The 18,371-nt window shown below is 43.8% G+C and overlaps 1 protein-coding gene across 4 annotated transcripts; it reads left to right on the top strand.

The window, feature by feature from the left end:
• Positions 1-866: 866 nt before the first annotated feature.
• On the top strand, positions 867-17,077 carry LOC108938799 (choline transporter-like protein 1). 4 transcript variants are annotated; one of them, XM_018759722.1, is made up of 16 exons: positions 867-1,384; positions 3,118-3,207; positions 4,173-4,315; positions 8,711-8,847; positions 9,589-9,682; positions 10,070-10,239; positions 10,750-10,839; positions 11,335-11,492; positions 11,922-12,108; positions 12,227-12,395; positions 13,038-13,194; positions 13,430-13,513; positions 13,884-14,021; positions 14,825-15,061; positions 15,855-15,915; positions 16,980-17,077. In XM_018759722.1, the coding sequence occupies exons 1-16, from the start codon at positions 1,217-1,219 to the stop codon at positions 17,012-17,014; spliced, it is 2,118 nt and encodes a 705-aa protein (XP_018615238.1). In that variant the 5' UTR covers positions 867-1,216; the 3' UTR covers positions 17,015-17,077. The 4 variants fall into 4 exon arrangements, with proteins under 4 accessions (XP_018615238.1, XP_018615237.1, XP_018615235.1 ...); XM_018759721.1 differs by having other exon boundaries at positions 15,855-15,953; XM_018759719.1 differs by lacking the exon at positions 16,980-17,077 and having other exon boundaries at positions 15,855-16,196.
• The last annotated feature ends 1,294 nt before the right edge of the window (positions 17,078-18,371 follow it).

The raw sequence follows: 18,371 nt of genomic DNA, 5'->3' as shown, positions 1-18,371 counted from the left end.
GAAATTAAAGTCAATTTGAACTAGTGTGATTTTATACAAAATATTTAATACCGTTACTTGTCCACACGTCATCCTAAACCACGTATGTGTTCAGTAAAAGTTCACACAGTTTATGTTGAAATTTAGCCTAATGAAACGCGTTAATTATAAGATTAAACACGCTGGTATTAACTGTGTCTTTATGTTTGGAGTTTGCTTAAAGCATTTTTTTCCGGAGTGATTTCATACTTTAACTTCCAAGCTAAGCCTCAGGCTTGGCTAACATAAAGCCTCTTGGGCACCCATTGGTCACGTGATATGACCTCTCGCCTTCCATTCGCTGTCACCCGTTGTTATGGTTATCTGAACAAGCACGTGATCCATTCCAAGGCCCTGTATCTTTTCTCCACAGTAAACAAAAAAATATGTGAAAAATATCTGGTTCGTCCTATTTGAAGCAAGTACACTTGCATTTATTTACATGTACTTTTTAATAATGAGTAAATTGTGGGAATTTTAAAGAAGGTGTAAATTAATTGTAAATAGTGCATGAGTTCCCTCTAGTGGATAAGCTATAGAACATTTCCTGTGAACAAAAAATGTCCACTACACGTGTGAAATAATGTAACTTCTGTAACATATTACATAGTACCTTAAACCTTTCAGGATAAAAAAGTGCAGTTTGCAACGACATTTTCCAGTCCAAATAAAATATACATTTCCATGAAATTGCAGTTTTCTACATATCACTCAATAATTTGTTGAACAAATTATAAACGGTTTGTCTTCATTTACGAGACTTTACAAAAAAGCTTTTTGATCATAATGTTAAGTCCAACTCAGCAGCAACACAGACAGCATAACTGAAAAAATGTAGTTTGGGTACTCAAGACAAGGCCAGCTCGTTTTGTGTTGGTTAATCACAAGTTATGCAAAGAAAAAAACTGCTCGGTGAGACTCAATCTTGACCAACGACATGGAGAAGGGTAAGAAAACAGCATGGGCAGTGTTGACATCTTAGCGTGGGTGGACGCTCCCTGGCACTGCCAGCCTAACTGACCCCTCTGTATCCTGGACACCCAAGATGGACCATTCACGTGCTCACACTTACAGCCCTGTCTGACAGAGGAGACGACACACACTCATCATGTATCCTATTTGCCATGGCTCAGCTGTATGCTAAAGGGATGGTATACACACACAAACACACAGACACACACATTCCGTTTGTGTGCTCATGCTCTCCCTGGTACAACAGAGAACAATGGAACAATGGCCTTCTTCTTCCACAGGCCATCCTCTGCGGGACATAGGCATTCGCAGCGCCCAATGCCACATTGCAAAGGAGATGGCCGAGCAGAAAAGAGCGCCTGGAGTCTCCCAGCCCACGAGGCCCAGGAGAAAGGTGGATATTTCTTTTTTTTAAATTAGCAACAAAAGAGCAGATAAGTAACTGTGTAAAACTAATACCTTACTGGGATATGTATTAAAACATGTTTGAAAATTAAAGAATGCACAGGGGATTTGACACAGTATTATTACTAACAGTCTGGGGCTCTCAGACATTTTAATAAAATAGATTTGTTATTACAGATTACTGTATATGAGAATAAAGAGAAAGTGCTGTATTATGGTCCATATACTACAATAGCAAAAATGAGCTTGTCATAAAGTTTTTTTCTATATTTAAAGCAGTGTATAATTTGCAGCATTTAATTATGAATGTAACATCATCAAATTAATAGTGAAAGGAAATTATTTTTCTGTCGTTTTTAAGTATAATTTTGAAGACATCCTAAGGACTAATTATTTTAGTCCTCGGTCGGTCGCACCCTCTCTCTCTCTCGCTCACACACACATTCACCTATTAGTACTGTATCGTACAGTACTGTAGTCGAAACTCGCGCGTTCCACCATCGTCCCATCATCCCCCGAAATCGCGCGCGCTGTGGATCGTGCGGGGCTCGCGCACTCGGCGGCGTTCCGGTTCCGGCTGCACCTGCGGAGCCACCAGGAAGTGTGGAGCCACAAATCCCACGGTGTTAATCCGTCTTGCCTGAAGGAAGGCGGCGGGCGCTGAATATGCGCGGGGAAGCGGAGCTGCTCGTGTTCGCGCATCGTTAAACAGGGAGCCGCAAGCTGTGGGCGGGAGGAAGCGACGCCGCCGACCCCCCTGCCAGTCCGGCTTCGTGTTTGGCTGCGACTCGCTCTTCGCGATGGGATGCTGTGGTGGCGCAGAGGTGAGGAGGATGCTCGAGATGCTGAGGATGGGGTGGGGGTCGCTGGCCGGTGGATGTAGTACCAGACCGAGCAGAGCCGTGCACGCTGCTCGTCCCCCCGAGCCTGCAATCAAATCACTCACTGCTCCTCCGTACGCGCGTCGTCGTTTTCCTGCCGCACGAGCTTCTTCCTGCAGCGCATTAATCCTATTAATGTGTTAACGCACCTCACGCGCAGCACTGCCATGATTGCAGTGTGTCCTATCGGCCTGCGTGTCTAAGACATTCCTCGTTGCCCGACCCGATTCGACCCGACATCGGGGATCCCGCTCTAAGGCTCTTGCCCCCTGGTCTCCGTACCCGGACACGCGCACAGAGGAGGAGTAAACAGAAATGACCCCGTTTCGCGGCTGCCCATCATCATCATCGCGAGTTTGCGGCAAAGGTCCCGGGGTGACACTTCACTCTTTCGTCGCTTTGCGCTCACGACGTAACATGCGGGTAGAAATTTTTGATAGGGTGTGTGTTTTTTTTTCTGAGTGCAGAAATCAAATCCGGTTCATCCGCGTGTGATTCTGAGCTGGCAGGCATTGCAGCACTGTGGGTCTCAGCCCTAATCCAGTATATCTAAATACTACCGAAAGGAATTTTCCCCAATTATTCAGCTCAACCCATGGCATCTAGCACAGCATAACTGGACACAACCCTACACAGGCCACCCAAGACCTAGCAAACACCACCCCGACCCAACATCTCTGAACATCAGTCATAACCAGAATTGATGCAATCCTAACCCAATCCAAAACAAATCTAGCAAACCCGATTCTAATACCGCTAGGCTACCTGTTATTACAGCACCTGGAATCAGCCCACTACTCCAGCTGATGGTTGCACTGATAGTTTGTTTACATGTTCACAGAGAACAAAGAGAGAATGGAAGCCCTTGGAAGACCGAAGCTGTACAGATGTCGCCTGGCTTCTCATATTCCTAGTCTTTTGTGTGGGCATGGTAAGTCCAGGGTGTGATGGACTGGACCTGGGCTGCTCCCTGTTTGCACATTTACTGTAAACATGAGTGTGTCGCTGCAGTACTGCTGCAGTTTCATTGTCAGCTTTTCTGGGTGTTATATTAGACTCTAGAGCAGAGCTCTAAGTGTACATGTTATACTTTCCTTACTGTCATGCACTGTAGAGCAGGGTCCTTATCAGGAAATTAATTATTCCTGTATGTGACACCTTTGTCCAAGGCAACTTGTAAGTTAGTTTTATACACAAGCTGCTACAAGTACAGTATTTACCCATTTATACAACTTACTGGGTGATTTTTACTGTATCATTTAATGGTAAGCACGTTGATCAAGGGTTCTGCAGCAGGATATTTTTTACACGAGAGATGCACACTAACACCCACATTATTTTCCATTTCATTGCATCACCAAAATAGTTCCCCTTTTCAGGGATGCTGTCAAGGTGGTTTTCCTGCTCAGGTGTTCTGTGCAGGAACACTGATCTTATATAGCGTTATTTGTCATTTCTTGGCCCCCTTCTCATTGTGTCTACCCTTTCTTCCAAGGCGTACCACTTTGGTAATCTACTGGTACAGTAGGTTATCCGGTGGCTAAAGAATAGGACAGATAAGAAGAAAGTGGCAGGTTTTATTGACATGTTGCACGTCTACTTTCCTTGATCTAAATTGCTTCACTGTCCAGGTGTACAGTTAGGTAAAGTATAAAATTCAAAGGTTTGTTTGTCACTTTGTGTAAAGTACACTGCTCTACTTGAATGCCTGTAAGTAGTGTTGTTTTTAAGAAAATTCCTGATAAGAGTAGACAGGTGGATCCACCATATTTTTTCACGGGGAAAGTTGTGTTTCATTGCTTGAACACAATAATGAGATTCTGGGGACTTTGAAATGGCGGGTCATGATCTGGTAGATTCCGTTGACCTGCAGCAATGGCCTTGCCACCTTCCTAGGGCTCTATCTGTGGCTACACTGTGGTCACTGGGGCTGCTGGAAGACTCATCTTCGGGTACGACAGCTATGGGAACACATGCGGTCGACGGAACTCCCAGATCGAGGGGGTCAAACTCAGCGGCCTGGATCAAACCGACAAAAAGTGAGTCTCATCTCTTAGCTTGTCATTTTAAACTTGTTTTTTTTTTGTATTGTTGCATTTGTGGTTATTGATTAATTCATTTCCTGAGTATGTGTGTGTGTGCAGAAGTTGAGTATAGTATATAGAAATAGAATTTCAATGGAAATGGAAATGTGCAACAGCAGCCATGCCACCGTCTCTGTGTGAATATCACTGAGCAGCACTTTTCTGACTGTTCAGCAGCAAGGAGAAGCTGCAGGACATTCTGTCCCTCTCTGTATTACTTAACCGATACCGCCCTCAGGGGACTTGATGCGTACTCACACTTCATTAGCATGTTCTTTTGAATAACGGTTATTTCTTTTGATACCACTTTGCTTGTTGCTGTGCGTTGCTATCACCATAGAAGCATGAGTCATGGAAAAAGTAATTACTTTTGGTTTTGGTGGTGTGTCAAAAAGATGGATTTATTCATAACTTGGACAATTTCTTGTTGGTTAATTGTGCTACTGAAAAAATTACCCGTAATGAGCAATGCAAACCATTTCTCCTAATAGTCCAGACCAGCTAATGGCTTTAGCTCTGATTGAGCATTAGCTTGTTAGTTTACAGCCTGAAGCCACTAAGTTGAGGATTCTGGCTGTTGCAGAAGATTCAGTATTTGTTCACAGTGAAAGTATTGGGATAAAATGGTGCAGTATCTGGGGGGTTTGCATGGGCGGCACAGTGGCATACTCAATAGTGCTGCTATGATTGGATGTGGATTCAATCCCCATTCAGTCTGTGTGGAGTTCACATGTTCTCCCCATGTCTTTGGGTTTTCTCTTTCACTTTCCTCTCACGCTCCAAATACATGTGTTTCAGATGAACTGGTGACAAAAAAAGTCCTGAGTGTGTTGGTTTATGTGTTAGATTATTGTGTTATATAGTTATAAATTAATGATTATAGAGATATTAGTGTAATGTATTTAGCTCATTATGTTATCTTGTATCACCTAAATACTACATAGTAGTGGTCATTGTGTGTCACTTTGGAGAAAAGAATCTGTTAAAGTAATAAATGTAAATGTTTGCTTTGATGAAGTAAATTGTCTGTTTTGACATTTTCCACCTGGGATTGGAAGTGGGTGGCACCTGCTTAGCCTGGCAGTGATGTGGGGCAGGGCTGTGACTCAGTTATTCTGTCACTGCAAACATGCACCCTTTGTTCTCCCAGCACTGCTGTGGCACCCAGTACAGGCAGTTTGCTCCTTGTGGTCAATGGGCCGTGTGGAGTAGATGATCCTGTTGCTGGGCACTGTTGGGGCTGAAGGGGGAGGAGGCCGAGCAGGAGCAAAAGCATGATGGTGTCTGGCAGTGCCTGTTCTGTTCAGTGACTACACCTTAAATGCTTCATTTCAGTTACGTCTCAACAGAACTGTTCTTCAGTGTTTTCAAATGCAGCTCATTCCTCAATGCCTTGCTGCTCAAAGCAAACACACACACACACACTTTCTGAACCGCTTGTCCCATACGGGGTCGCGGGGAACCGGAACCTAACCCGGCAACTCAGGGCGCAAGGCTGGAGGGGGAGGGGACACATCCAGGACAGGACGCCTGTCGCAAGGCACCCCAAGCGGGACTCAAACCCCAGACCCACCGGAGAGCAGGACCCGGTCCAACCCACCGCACCACCGCGCCCCCATTCAAAGCAAACAGATGCACCAGATTCCCATAGAGCAAGTTCTGGCACTTGATTGATCCCGGAGTGATTAGCTGCAAGACCTAAAGTGTTTTTGCTCTGTTTATAGTTGTATGACTGTGTGAGCACGTCTACAACACCTTTCCATGTTGACCTGCTAATAGGTGGAACTTGGGTTCAAAGTTTGAGTTGTGTAACAGCACTCTGCAACAGGTTCTGCCCCAGTTGGCAGACAGAACTCATATTCAGAAAGCAGCAATCTACTTTGGTTATTGAGGACCCCTTGAAGTTTCCAGGTTTGCTTGCAGAACCTATGATTTAATACATGCGGAGCAGTTTTTTTGTTTGGCAAACAGGTTTGATGGTCCTCTGGGTGCTGAAGCTGTGAATTATAAAGGAGCTCTTTGCTTCTCGATGGATCCTGGACAAGCTTGGTTGATGTTGCTCCTGAATAGTCCTTTTAATAATTATGGAGGCCATCATAGTAGTTATTTATTTGTTAAGTGTGCTCTTCATCTTAGCTTGTACTTCACTGGTTTTTGGAAAGGAACATTCATAGCTCATGGACAAGGGGGGTTGCTATGTGGGTGTTTGCTGAAGCAGTTCAGGTTACGTATTTCTGTCTAGGGTTGTGGTTGTCACCATTTGTCCTAGTAAACCTATGTGGAAGCTGGTGTTTTCTCTGGCTGAGGTATTAATTAATAGCTGCTGATTACATGAATCTTGCATTTCAAACAATGTTAAACCAGACTCTCTTAGAAACCACGTTTGTGTGAGTTGCTGCTTTGCTGAATTTTTATTTGAAACAAACTTACAGATGTACCTGTTCATGCAGTGGGACAGTTTTCTGGCACAATGCAGGTTAAATACTTTCTTCAAGGGTACAGGACATGGACATAAGGACAGGGCTGCCTTCTGTGTCACTCACTACTGTCTTTCTCGTTTTACCCTAATACAGATGAAAAGAAAGGTTTAAACAAGACAAATACATATAGAAAAGACAGTGAGGCTTATTTGTGTACACAGGTATCACGTTTGTCCTTTGCCCCCCAAAAAATGTGGTTTAATTTACTGAAAATGTTATTCTCTTGTAGTGGAAACTTACAGATCCCTTGCTGTCTAAACACATCTGTTGGAAACAAAGCATCTATCATGTTTGGTGTGTGAGTGGTGAAGGTTTAGCATGTGAGATCACTGGGTTAATTTGTAATAGCTTGTGTTCAAGTGCGAGACTTTAATGCATACTGGCCTCTGTTGCACATCTGTGACCAGTTGCATAATACCATATTTCAGCTGAAGGAAGCACTAAAAAGTAAATTAATACACATTTATAGCAAATTTAATATGCAGTCAGCTCTTCATCCATATAAGGCTCAGAGTCTAGTGTACATAAAAATTTTGTATTTTTTTATTCTTAGTGTTGTGGTGTTGGGAGTGTCTGTATGTTGGTTGAAGTACAAGGTTAATTTAATCTTTAATATCTGTCAGACAGCTTTTTTTGATGGTATGAGGATTGTCTTCTTCAACACCATATGGTAAAAAACATTCACAGATAAACCAAGCCATACAGTACTGTTGTTGTTGTTGTTAGTATCATATTCACTTAGCTGACACCTTTCATTCAGCAGGGTATTTTTATTGTATCAGTCCTTGATTAAGGATACTATATCATGAGTGGTGTGTCCGAACTGGGGACCTTCAGACTGTAAGGCGAAGGCTGTAACCACTGCTCCACTTGCTTTGTTTTATGCGCTATAACTGTTTTCTTGTCACTTTTTTAGAATTAGCATCTTATATTAGACAGAACATTGTAAAGGGCAATAAGCAGTGGTGTAGTAGTTTTACACCTGGGCTACCTGAGCAATACTTGTATGTGACAAACTGGACAGAAGAGTGAAAGTAAAGCAGCTCACAAGTGCAATACATCTTTAGGAATTGCTGCCAAAGAGCTGAGAAGCCATGTCGGCTGATATCCTGCTCAGCCTTGTTAAGTGAATGCCTAATGAAAAATTAGTTTTCAGTAAATGGACTCATGCTTATACACAAATTGTGTAGATATATAAATATGTTGGTGATAGAGAGAGATTAGCTGGTTTAAAGTTTTGAAGTTTGGACGCACAAGGCCCGTCTCGGTCTAAACCGTAAAGCGTCATACATTTCACATGAATGAGATGTTTGGTCTTTGTGCTCAAGATGACTGAAATTAAAACTTTTAATGATGAAAATTGACTTGTTGTTTGCCTTGTGAAACAATGAATTGGGAGCAGTCTGCAGTGTGAGGCCTGCTTCAGGGTATGTTGTTCTGTAGCGTGTTTGTGTGACTGAGTCTTGTAAGATTTTATCAATCATATGGTTGTTCATGGTCTGGCATGCTGCATATGCTGTAATATTGAGCACAGTTGGCAGAGAATGGTGCTGGTACAGGGCTGGCCCGCTGGCAAGGGACTCTGATACATCTATGTGCTGGTTCCCCAGTGCTTCTGCCCCCGCAGCCTTTCGCAGAGCGGAATATTCCGGGAACCCCGTAGCCCAGGCAACTTATGCGTCCTATTTTGTGCCTCCACAAAGACATCCTTGTAGTGGAACATGGCACAGATCCAAAGCGAAGGAAGCTATGAAATTTACTATGCATTTGCGAAACGTCTTAACTGCACTGACATTTTGTCTTAGGTTGTGTTTTGAGTGCCTTCAGCCAGTTTTTGAAAAGCTGCCATGTCTTTGACAATTTCTCTCAGATTTGTGTTCTTCCTGGACCCCTGCAACATTGACATTGTACAGAGGAAGATCAAGTCGATGGCTCTGTGCGTGGCCAAGTGCCCTGAGACAGAGCTCAAGACGTATGGAGACATCAAGAGATTTGCCATGAATAATGGTGAGGTTCCTTCCCTGGCAGTGTATCCTATGGTTCTTTCTGTATGCCTGGCTTGTGCATTTATCGAGAAAGATTTCATAAACGGCTAAAAGGTGTACAACACCTGAAGGGCTTTCGAATGAAAAGTCCAAATATTGTCACATTGTCCAGTTTCCCATTTAGAAGCCAATCCCTTGTCTTCAGCACACCATAGGCGAAAGGCCTTCTCTGTGCCTGTTAAATATAGCGGGGAGCATGGGGTCATTGTCTTCTGTATCACCTCAAATGATATATTCACATAGTGAATCATAGACTTCCTGTCCTGGCAGAGACAAAGGGACCCTCATCCCTGAGGCGACCATGACCTCACATGCTGGTGTCTCGTGCCAACTGACCATTCGCTTGCCTGCCTGCACGTTTCAGTGTCTCACATTGTTGGCACCCAGTGGGTGGCAAGCTAAGGAGAAACCAACAGAAGCAGCCGTTGAGGTCACTTCCCAGCTTCAGGGGGCATCATTGTCCCACTCTAGCCCAACTCGTGCCACCAGTTGCCCTGCACATGCTGTGCCTCCTCTTTGTCCCTGGAGCTGACGTCACCATCACAAGTCTTATTTTGATTTTAGTTAGTCACACTTCCTAGAACTAGTCTTAAGTATTCCTTGGTTGTTTTTCCTTATATCTCTCCCTGTGTTATTCATACATTTTTGCAGTGCATTTTATTGCGTGAGCCTTTGTGTAAAGTTTTCTGGGTTTAACTCGTAGGGTCTGAACTCTGTTCCTACGAGCTACCTGCTCACAGATATCCTGGCCACCCGGAGAGGTCTACCAAATGCCCTAAATTGCCAGTATTACCAAGGTATGGAATACTTTTCACAGATTAGTGTGTAAAACAGTGGATTAAGGACTAGCCTTAAGATAAACAGAAGGTCTCTGTACAGTGGCTTTGCTGTGTCCCATTTGATGATTAGCTGCAAAAGTAGATTAACTGATTGAAAATTGCCTGTGGAAAGATTGTATTCTGAGGTTTACAGCTACTGAATGTGTTATTAGGGTTTCTTCTTTCATGTGTCCATTGGTAATCACTGTAGGTGTTGTTTGCTTCTTTGTATAACCTTTGACCGCTTTGTTTTTCTCATCCAGTTTGTCTTAGCTTATGGCATTTTACCTGGCATTTATCGTGAGCTGTTGAAATGATAATCTCACCCTTCTCCCCATGGATCATTGTGCTGCCCTTCTCCCACAGCAAGCCCCTCCCACTGTTCAACCGCTGCACCCCTGTGAACATCTCCTGCTACACCAGGTTTGCTGAGGCTGTGGTGACCTTTGTCAGCGACAACAGGGTGCTGCACAGTCTAGTTGCTGGGGTGGTCGCCAGCAAGGAGATCATCTTGGGCCTCTGTGTGCTGGCATTAGGTAGTTGTCTCCATAGCAACGTTGACCCATGGATCCTCTGTCCCCACTGTGGTCCAGGAGGCCATTTTTCCCCTCTAACCAACATTAAACTAATGTTGGAATAATAGAGAAAATTAATCCCTAATTTTGATTTGTGGACAGTTTGGAAAAAAACATGTGCAAAATAAAAAAAAATAAACAAATTGGTTGTACTTTACAATCACATGTCTGCATCCAAATCCCTCCTACTGTTGAAGTAATGCACTCACTGTATTTTTCTCTTAGATGTGTGTCGCTTTGGAGAAAAGTATCTGCAAAATAAATAAATGTATATGTAAATAAATATAACTCCAATGCAATTGCTGACCAAATTAATATTTCCTGACATGTCCTTATCTCAATATTGGTTTTATCAGCAGGTTCCAGATTGGCATCATAGCATAACACATCCATAGACAATGAAAGGACAATTCAACTTCTCGATGTCTGAATTGGGTGACCAGGTCCTTGTGTCCTGTCTGTATTACATAGTGCTTTCCATGGTCCTGATGATCGTCATTCGCTACATCTCCGCCGTCCTGGTGTGGATCCTCACCGCCCTTGTGGTCCTCGGTTCCCTGGGTAAACACACTTCCTATTGTGTACTGTCTTCGTAACTACTCTCCCAGTTACTCCAACAACTATTGTATCATTTCCCTCCCAGCAAAATTTGAGGCCGGCTTGAAATCAGCATGGACTGTATGCACATGGCGTTTGTAGAACGTTGACATGCTCCAGGAATATTTTTTGTGAAATATGATTCAGTATGTCGCATCTGTTGTTGAACAGTCTAAATTTATCATTTGTTGAAGAATACTCAACCTCAGGCAACAGGAACTGATTGCTATTTTGTTTTGTTTTCTAAATCGGTGATTGCATTAAAAAGATTTTCTAGTTGTAATTGATGACTGCTTTTTTCTCTGAGATTGCGTTACAGTCCTAAAAAAAATGTTCGTCCTCCAATGTGGTTTCTGAAATGAAGCTTGATTTCCTCACTTGAATGATGAGGAGAAACTTTGTACGCTGCTGTTGTGAGACCTGAAGGAGCCTCTTCCACTGCTCTCGTCCTCTTGCCAGGTGGCACAGGTGTCTTGTGGTGGCTGTATGTGGACAACAGAAAGGCTGCAAATGCAACTTTTGCTGCGACTGCGGCAGCAGTGGCTGGCAGCAAGGAGGAGCCCAGAGACAATGTCCAAGCCCTGCTGATCTATGCCATCGCTGCCACTGTCTTCACAGTGAGTCTTCACTCTGCTCTTGGCTGTCATCATGGGTAAAAAACAGGACAGGATAGCTGAAAGTTTCAAATGGACAGTGTCTTTGTCTACAATGTCTTCAACTGCTTGTCCTGAGCGGGGTCACGGCGAGCCGGAGCCTAACCTGGCAACACAGGGCGCAAGGCAGAAGGGGAAGGGACACACCCCGGACAGGACGCCATCCACTACGTGTGGGTGATAAAACTACATAGAGTTCATTGGGAGTTGCTTTGGAGAGAAGTGTCTGCTAAATAAATAAATGTAAATGTAATCCACCGCAAGGCACCCAAGCATGATTTTAACCCCAGACCCACCACACAGCAGGCACCAGCCAAACCCGCTGGTTTGATATAAAAGGAGTGTTACAGACAAGGGTCTTCACTGTGGTTTCTATACGTCCTCCACACCCAGGTGATCCTGCTGCTGCTGATGCTCTTCATGAGGAAGCGTGTGGCCCTTACCATCGCACTGTTCCACGTGGCTGGCAAGGTATTCATCCACCTGCCCCTGCTGGTCTTCCAGCCCTTCTGGACATTCCTGGCGCTCCTGATCTTCTGGCTGTACTGGATTATGGTGCTGTTGTTCCTTGGCACTGCTGGTAAGGGTCTGAGGGGTGGAGCTGGGCTGGGAGCTAGAGGGGGTAGAATGGAGGGGGAGGAAGAGATTCGAGTTTATATTGTCACTGAAAAGCTACTTGGTGTATTTACTTCCTGTAGGAAACCCAGTTGAGAATGAGGAGACGGGTCTGGTTGAGTTCCAGCTCTCTGGCCCGCTGCAGTACATGACCTGGTACCATGCTGTAGGGCTCATTTGGATCAGCGAGTTCATCCTGGCCTGTCAGCAGATGACCGTAGCTGGTGCAGTGGTGACATACTATTTTACTAGGTGGGACGCCATATTGGTTTAAAGGGGACTGTGTTTTCATACAGGTTGTGCCACATAGCACTGAATTCAGAAGGCTGCCTCCTCAGTTTCTGTCTACAAGTTAGGCGCATGTTTACAGTTCTTGCTGAAGGTAACTGACAAATGACTTCATGGGATTTAGTCTGTGTCTGCTGCCTGCTAGAACTCACAGAGGAAGCCTGCAAAAGCATGCTCAAAATCACTGTCAAGCGGGAGGGAAAATGAACTCTAGTGGATTATGCAAAACCAGTTTATTGTGACAGCTTATGTATGGATAAATGTAATGAAGTTTGTCTGGCGTATTTTTTCAACAGCGAGCACTATAAATCAAATTCGGTTACTCGCTTAAGGTACTGGAATTATTAGACATAATGGAGGCCCCATCTTGCCCATTACACAGTGGAACCTGTATTTGAACAACTTTAGTAGAAGAGATCATTTAGATGAAAGATGTTTTTGAATAAAGGCTTATCTGGACAACATCTAATACCTGAATGTGTTACTCCTTACTTTGTTCTGGCAGTCATTATTAACACCACAAGCCTTAGTTTTATGCCATTTTTTACTCTGTGATCAGTCCTTCCAGCGTATGGTGTTGGTAATAGCTTGGTGTTGATCCTGCAGGGACAAGTCAAGGCTGCCGATGACACCCATCCTCTCCTCTGTGTTCCGGCTCATTCGCTATCACTTGGGCACGGTGGCCAAAGGGTCCTTCATCATCACGCTGGTCAAGATCCCCCGCCTCATCCTCATGTACATTCACAACCAGCTCAAGGGAAAGGTGTGTGGGTGGAGGGATGTGAGGGGTAAGGGGCACCAGATGATGCAGTGGCTGGGGTTGTAGACATCAATTCAAGTTGATTAATAAGTGTCAAATTGACAGTAGTGTTTGTGATGTAATAATAAGCAATTAAAAGCAATAAACTTGTACAAGCTGAGATGTATGAAAGATGGGAATGTATTCTTCTGGTAAGAAATGTGCTTAGTGGACATTGCAGTTGTTTGTGTTTTTTTAGGAAAATGCTTGCGCACGGTGCATGTTAAAGGCCTGCATCTGTTGCTTGTGGTGTTTGGAGAAGTGCCTAAACTACCTGAACCAGGTAACCTGTACCGACACCTTTATCGCTAATGGGACAGCTGTGGGGACAGTTAATAGTGTAGTAGTTAGAGCTGCTGCCTTTGGATCCGAAGGTTGCCAGTTCATATCTTACCTACTGCCATAGGACTCTTGAGCAAGGTACTTACCCTGAATTGCTCCAGTAAGTTACTCAGCTGTAGAAATGGGTAAATAATTGTAGGTAGCTTAACACTGCAAGTGTTGGAGAGAAGCATCAGCTAACTGAATAAATGTAAATGTAATTAGGAAGTTGTGCTAATAGTGGGTATGGATGTTAAGGAATGAAGACTGATGTCTTGTGTCTTGTCTTACTCCCCACACTCCGACAAAAACCTCCAAAATTGCATACACAGAATGCGTATGCAGCAACAGCCATCAATAGCACCAGTTTCTGCACCTCCGCCCGCGATGCGTTCGTCATCCTGGTGGAAAATGCTTTGAGGGTTGCTGCCATCAATGCTGTTGGTGATTTTGTTCTGTTCCTTGGGAAGGTAAGTGAAGTGGGCTGGGTAGCAGGGTGGACAGAAAATTATGTGTGATCTGAACTATTGTGGTTCTGAGTCCTGGGTTGCAGCACTTTTAGGTGGTCAGTTTTCAGACAGGTACTTTACCTGCAGTGTCTGTAAAAGGCCAGCAGCACAAGTTTGATTTTGAATAAAAAATGCATAAGGTTTAGATTGTTCTACATTGTCCTGAATAAGAACATCTATGAAAGACAGAGGATGATAAATAGAGGGGCTGTTTTACTGTTCCAGCCAGAGTCAGGTACTTCTGAAGAGTACTGTTGAAGATGTGTTTTTTCTAATGAGATGAAACCAGCCAGCTCTGTTTGACCTGCTGAGGGAATTGTTTAAAGCACAGGTCCTTATTTCCAGCTCAAGATATATTTTCCATTCGTGTAGGTAGATTCTCCCACATTTTCTGTGACTTGGCACAGAGGTCATTTATTTGTGAGACTTTTCACAAAGACCACAGGATACAGAAGTGGGTCCCAATGAGAGATGTGTGGGTCAGCACAACAGCTGATGTGTTGAAATCACTTTCAAATCCAAATGATTTGTTGATTTCCTTCGTTCTGAGTCATCTCTGTAATTACATCACATCAGTTTCTTTTTCTCCATCTGGTCTGGGACAGTTTTGGTAAATAAGCTTCCACAGTTGAGTGTTGCTGCTAATTTGCTCTTACTCTTTTAATTACAATGGTTGTATCTTCATAAACTTGTAGTACAGAGATAAAGAGCTCAGCAGTTAATAACAGGGCTCATCATGGTGCATTGTTTTTTCTGGTGTCCAGGTGCTGATTGTGTCGTGCACAGCCTTTGCTGGTGTCCTGGCGCTCAACTACCAGCGTGACTACACCGTGTGGCTGCTGCCACTCATCATTGTCTGCCTCTTCGCCTTCCTGGTGGCTCATTGCTTCCTCTCTATCTATGAGATTGTGGTGGATGTCCTGTTCCTCTGCTTCGCCATCGACACCAAATACAATGACGGGAGCCCAGGCAGGGAGTTCTATATGGACAAGGCCCTCATGGTGAGGGGATGAATCAAAGGGAGGTTGGACTGGGAGCAGGGAGCACATTGGGCATGATACTTAGCTAATTTTACACCCAGACCAAAGGGAATGAGGAAAAACTTGCAAATAATAATGCAAGTTTTATAGCTGTTTTTAAGTGCTCTCCCCGTGGAATTGCCCAGGGCTTCTCTTTTGCAGAGGCCCATAGTACATCAGGTAATCTGGATTACTGTTAAAATGTTACCCAATGTGAAATTGTCATTTTTTTATTATTTGCTTTGTTTCCTTTTGTCTACAACAACTTACAAAGGTCACAGATTTAGTTATTAGGGTCCCCTTATTTCAGTATTCAGAGAAAACCTCATTGACTGCTAAAGGATCGCTCACTTACTTTCAAAAATGGCTTGCTCGTGAAGGGGAACATATTAATGGGTGAGCTCTGTGGATAGAGTTGTGGTGTAAGAGAGATTTTGTATCCTTCCCCTGGTACATGGGTGCTTCTGTACAGTGGGATGCAGCCTAATTAAAACCAGAAAAACATACACCCGTGCCTATGTTCTGCATCTTCAGTATTGATTATTCTGTTCAGAATAAATCAATTTCATGGGCTTGGTAGAAAGGGCCATTACAATTTCCTGTAATTTAAAAAAATATAGTGATTAAGGTGGTAAGTTTATGGCTTTGGAATTACAAGTGAAATTCAAAATGAAGTGAAATGAGATGCTGCTTGTTTTTATACTCCATGGGTGACAGTGTAAGGCTGGGTTTCCCTGCTGCCCTCAGACTAGCTGCTCACTTTTGCCCCCTGCAGGAGTTTGTGGAGAACAGCAGGAAATCACTGCCAGAGTGGATCCGTGGGCGGCTGGAAGAGGGTAAGAGTGAAGGTGACAGCGGGGAGGCGAGGCCCATGGTGAGTGCGGGCAGCGAGTGCGACGCGCTGCAGGAGTTCCACTTCTGTTACCTGTTCGTTGGCGTATTTGTGGACTGGGCAGTGTCCGAGCGTGCATTCGTGCTGTGTCTCACCGAGGACGTGCTTCTTTTCCTGTTCATCTATCTGCCTGCTTGCACGTTCTTCATTTTCATCTCCCTGCTGCAACCCATGCCCGTGTTGGCATGCTAACATCACCACGCTGTCATTTTCTTGCTTCTTTTCCCTTGTTGTCTTCATCTTTTTTTAAACAGAGGATATTTTTTCTATAGAATTTTTAAATGTGTTTTTTGCTCTTTTTTATGTTGGCTTCCTTCAACACAAAGTGTCATGGTTGTGTTTTGTTGTATTTTTTATCTGTTTTGTTTATATGTTGGTTATTTTTCCATGAGGAAAACTAAGCTCTCTGTGTTGCCTCACCACCGCTGTGCTCTTGGAAGAAAGCGCGGGCTTGCCGAAGCAGAAAATAAGCTGTCAGCGGGGGAGATGTGTGAAATGAACAGAAAACGGCCCGTTCGTGCTGAAAGCATAAGTGTGATGGCAGCGAGAAGGCCTGATGGAGGGGCTGATGGGGGATGGGAGAAGGTTTGTGGGTGGATAGGGGACAAAACTCGTTTTCCTGTCCGTTTTGGCAGTTTGGATGTACTCCAGAAGATCCATGCTGCATGTTGCATTTTCCTGCTTCCTGCAAGTGGTGCTGTGTCACCTGGAGTTTTGGTTCTCTGACTGTCCATGCAGAGCACCTGACATTTGTTGTCTACCGTTTTGCAACCATACCATCCGTATTGGTTTTTTCCTTCATGCATTTTCTATCCTTACTTCACCATTAATGCAGAAGAGGATTAACTCATCCCATCCCATCTCATTTCATTCTGTTCCACATCTCTAACCTTTTTAAAATTCCTGCATGGCAGCTTTCGGCAGCCCATGCAGCTTAGCTGATGTGTGGGAATTGAACTCTTTTTTTTTTTTTTTTTTCTTTCTTTCTCTCTCTTTTTCCCCCCGTAGGCTTCCGGGGCTTCCGCTTGACCAGAATCACCTAACCGGACTTTTTTTAGACATTCCAAATGTTTATTTTTACCAATGTGTAACATGTTTACTATGGTTTCACTCCAGGGAATACAATATTTTAATAAGAAACTGTATAATAACAACGTAATGAAGCACTTTATATCAAAGCTCTGCGGATTTTAACAGCCGATGCATTTTCGTAGTGATGTCCTTTTTATACAACTAAAACGGAACGTTGTCACGTCAGACGCAGTACTAAAATGTCTAGAATCACTTGACTCACTATAGAGTGTTAGTTCAGCTCTGCAGGTTGGATTTTTGTAATGCAGTAGAGCCCCGCTGTATTACGAATTTGTAAAGTACCACTTGAAATATTTTTTTTTTTTTAGCTAACCACTGGAACTACAGTATGTTGTAAATTAGTTTGATTCCCCTCATTTCTAGCAGTTCTCAGTCCTGGATTCTTTGCTGTTGCATTGGAATCTCAAGAGGTATGGTTGGTTGTTTTGCCACACCCCACACGATGTCACATGCTAGCAGTGATTTTACTTTCGCACTGTCAGCACTAAGAATTCATTGTTGTGGACTGGTGCATGGATCAGTGTCTGGGGAGGGTGGGAGGCTTTTGCTTTTTGGGCAGTCACATAGTGAGGGTTGGGGTGTTGAACTGCAGTGTCATACAAACACCACCAGCACCGTGGTGTGAGGTTGTGTGGTGTCACAACCTAGGTTATATATGACATTGCACTTGCCCTGCTTCAGTGCACTGAGGTTCTTTTGGAGCATTAAAGGAAAAAAAACATGATGAACACCAGTCATGTGATCATGATCACAGGGTATTGATAAGAGGCAGTTACTGGTTTTCCTCTTGCTTCACATTAGGCCTGTGATAGGTCCGCGAGGAACTCCAGCACTTGAAATTGGAAGCAAACAGAGACAGATGATCCAAAAAACAGTCCGGTCTTCCTGCTGTTAGCATGTTCTGTGAGGCACACAGGTTTGAGCAGAACCACAGGTCCGGATGTTGATGGGGAAGATATACAGAGGTCTCACCTTAGCTGGTTTAGTTTCTTGCTTTTCAAAAGGTTCACTTGGTTTCTAACTGTGGGTCCCTGAACTCAGGGTACCAGTGTAGCTTCTTTAAAATCTGGTCGTTTGAGACAAAATTCATATTTGATGGCTTGGATGGTTGAGGTTTGAAAGAACAAGCAAATCAAAGTGGGGAAATGGCTCATCGCTGGTGTACGGCCCTCTTTGTATTGTGCTGTGCAGGATTTATAATTTATCTAAATGCATTTTGTTTTGCACATTCATGCTTTTTGTCTGAACAGACAAACATGAGAATAAAGTATTAAGTACATATATATCCAATTAAGAACAGGTGTTGTT

The sequence above is a fragment of the Scleropages formosus genome, chromosome 5 (genome assembly GCF_900964775.1).
Source record: "Scleropages formosus chromosome 5, fSclFor1.1, whole genome shotgun sequence".
In the NCBI taxonomy this organism is placed as follows: Eukaryota; Metazoa; Chordata; class Actinopteri; order Osteoglossiformes; family Osteoglossidae; genus Scleropages; species Scleropages formosus.
The sequence above is the reverse complement of the archived record's forward strand: the minus strand, read 5'-3'. Positions and strand labels throughout refer to the sequence as shown.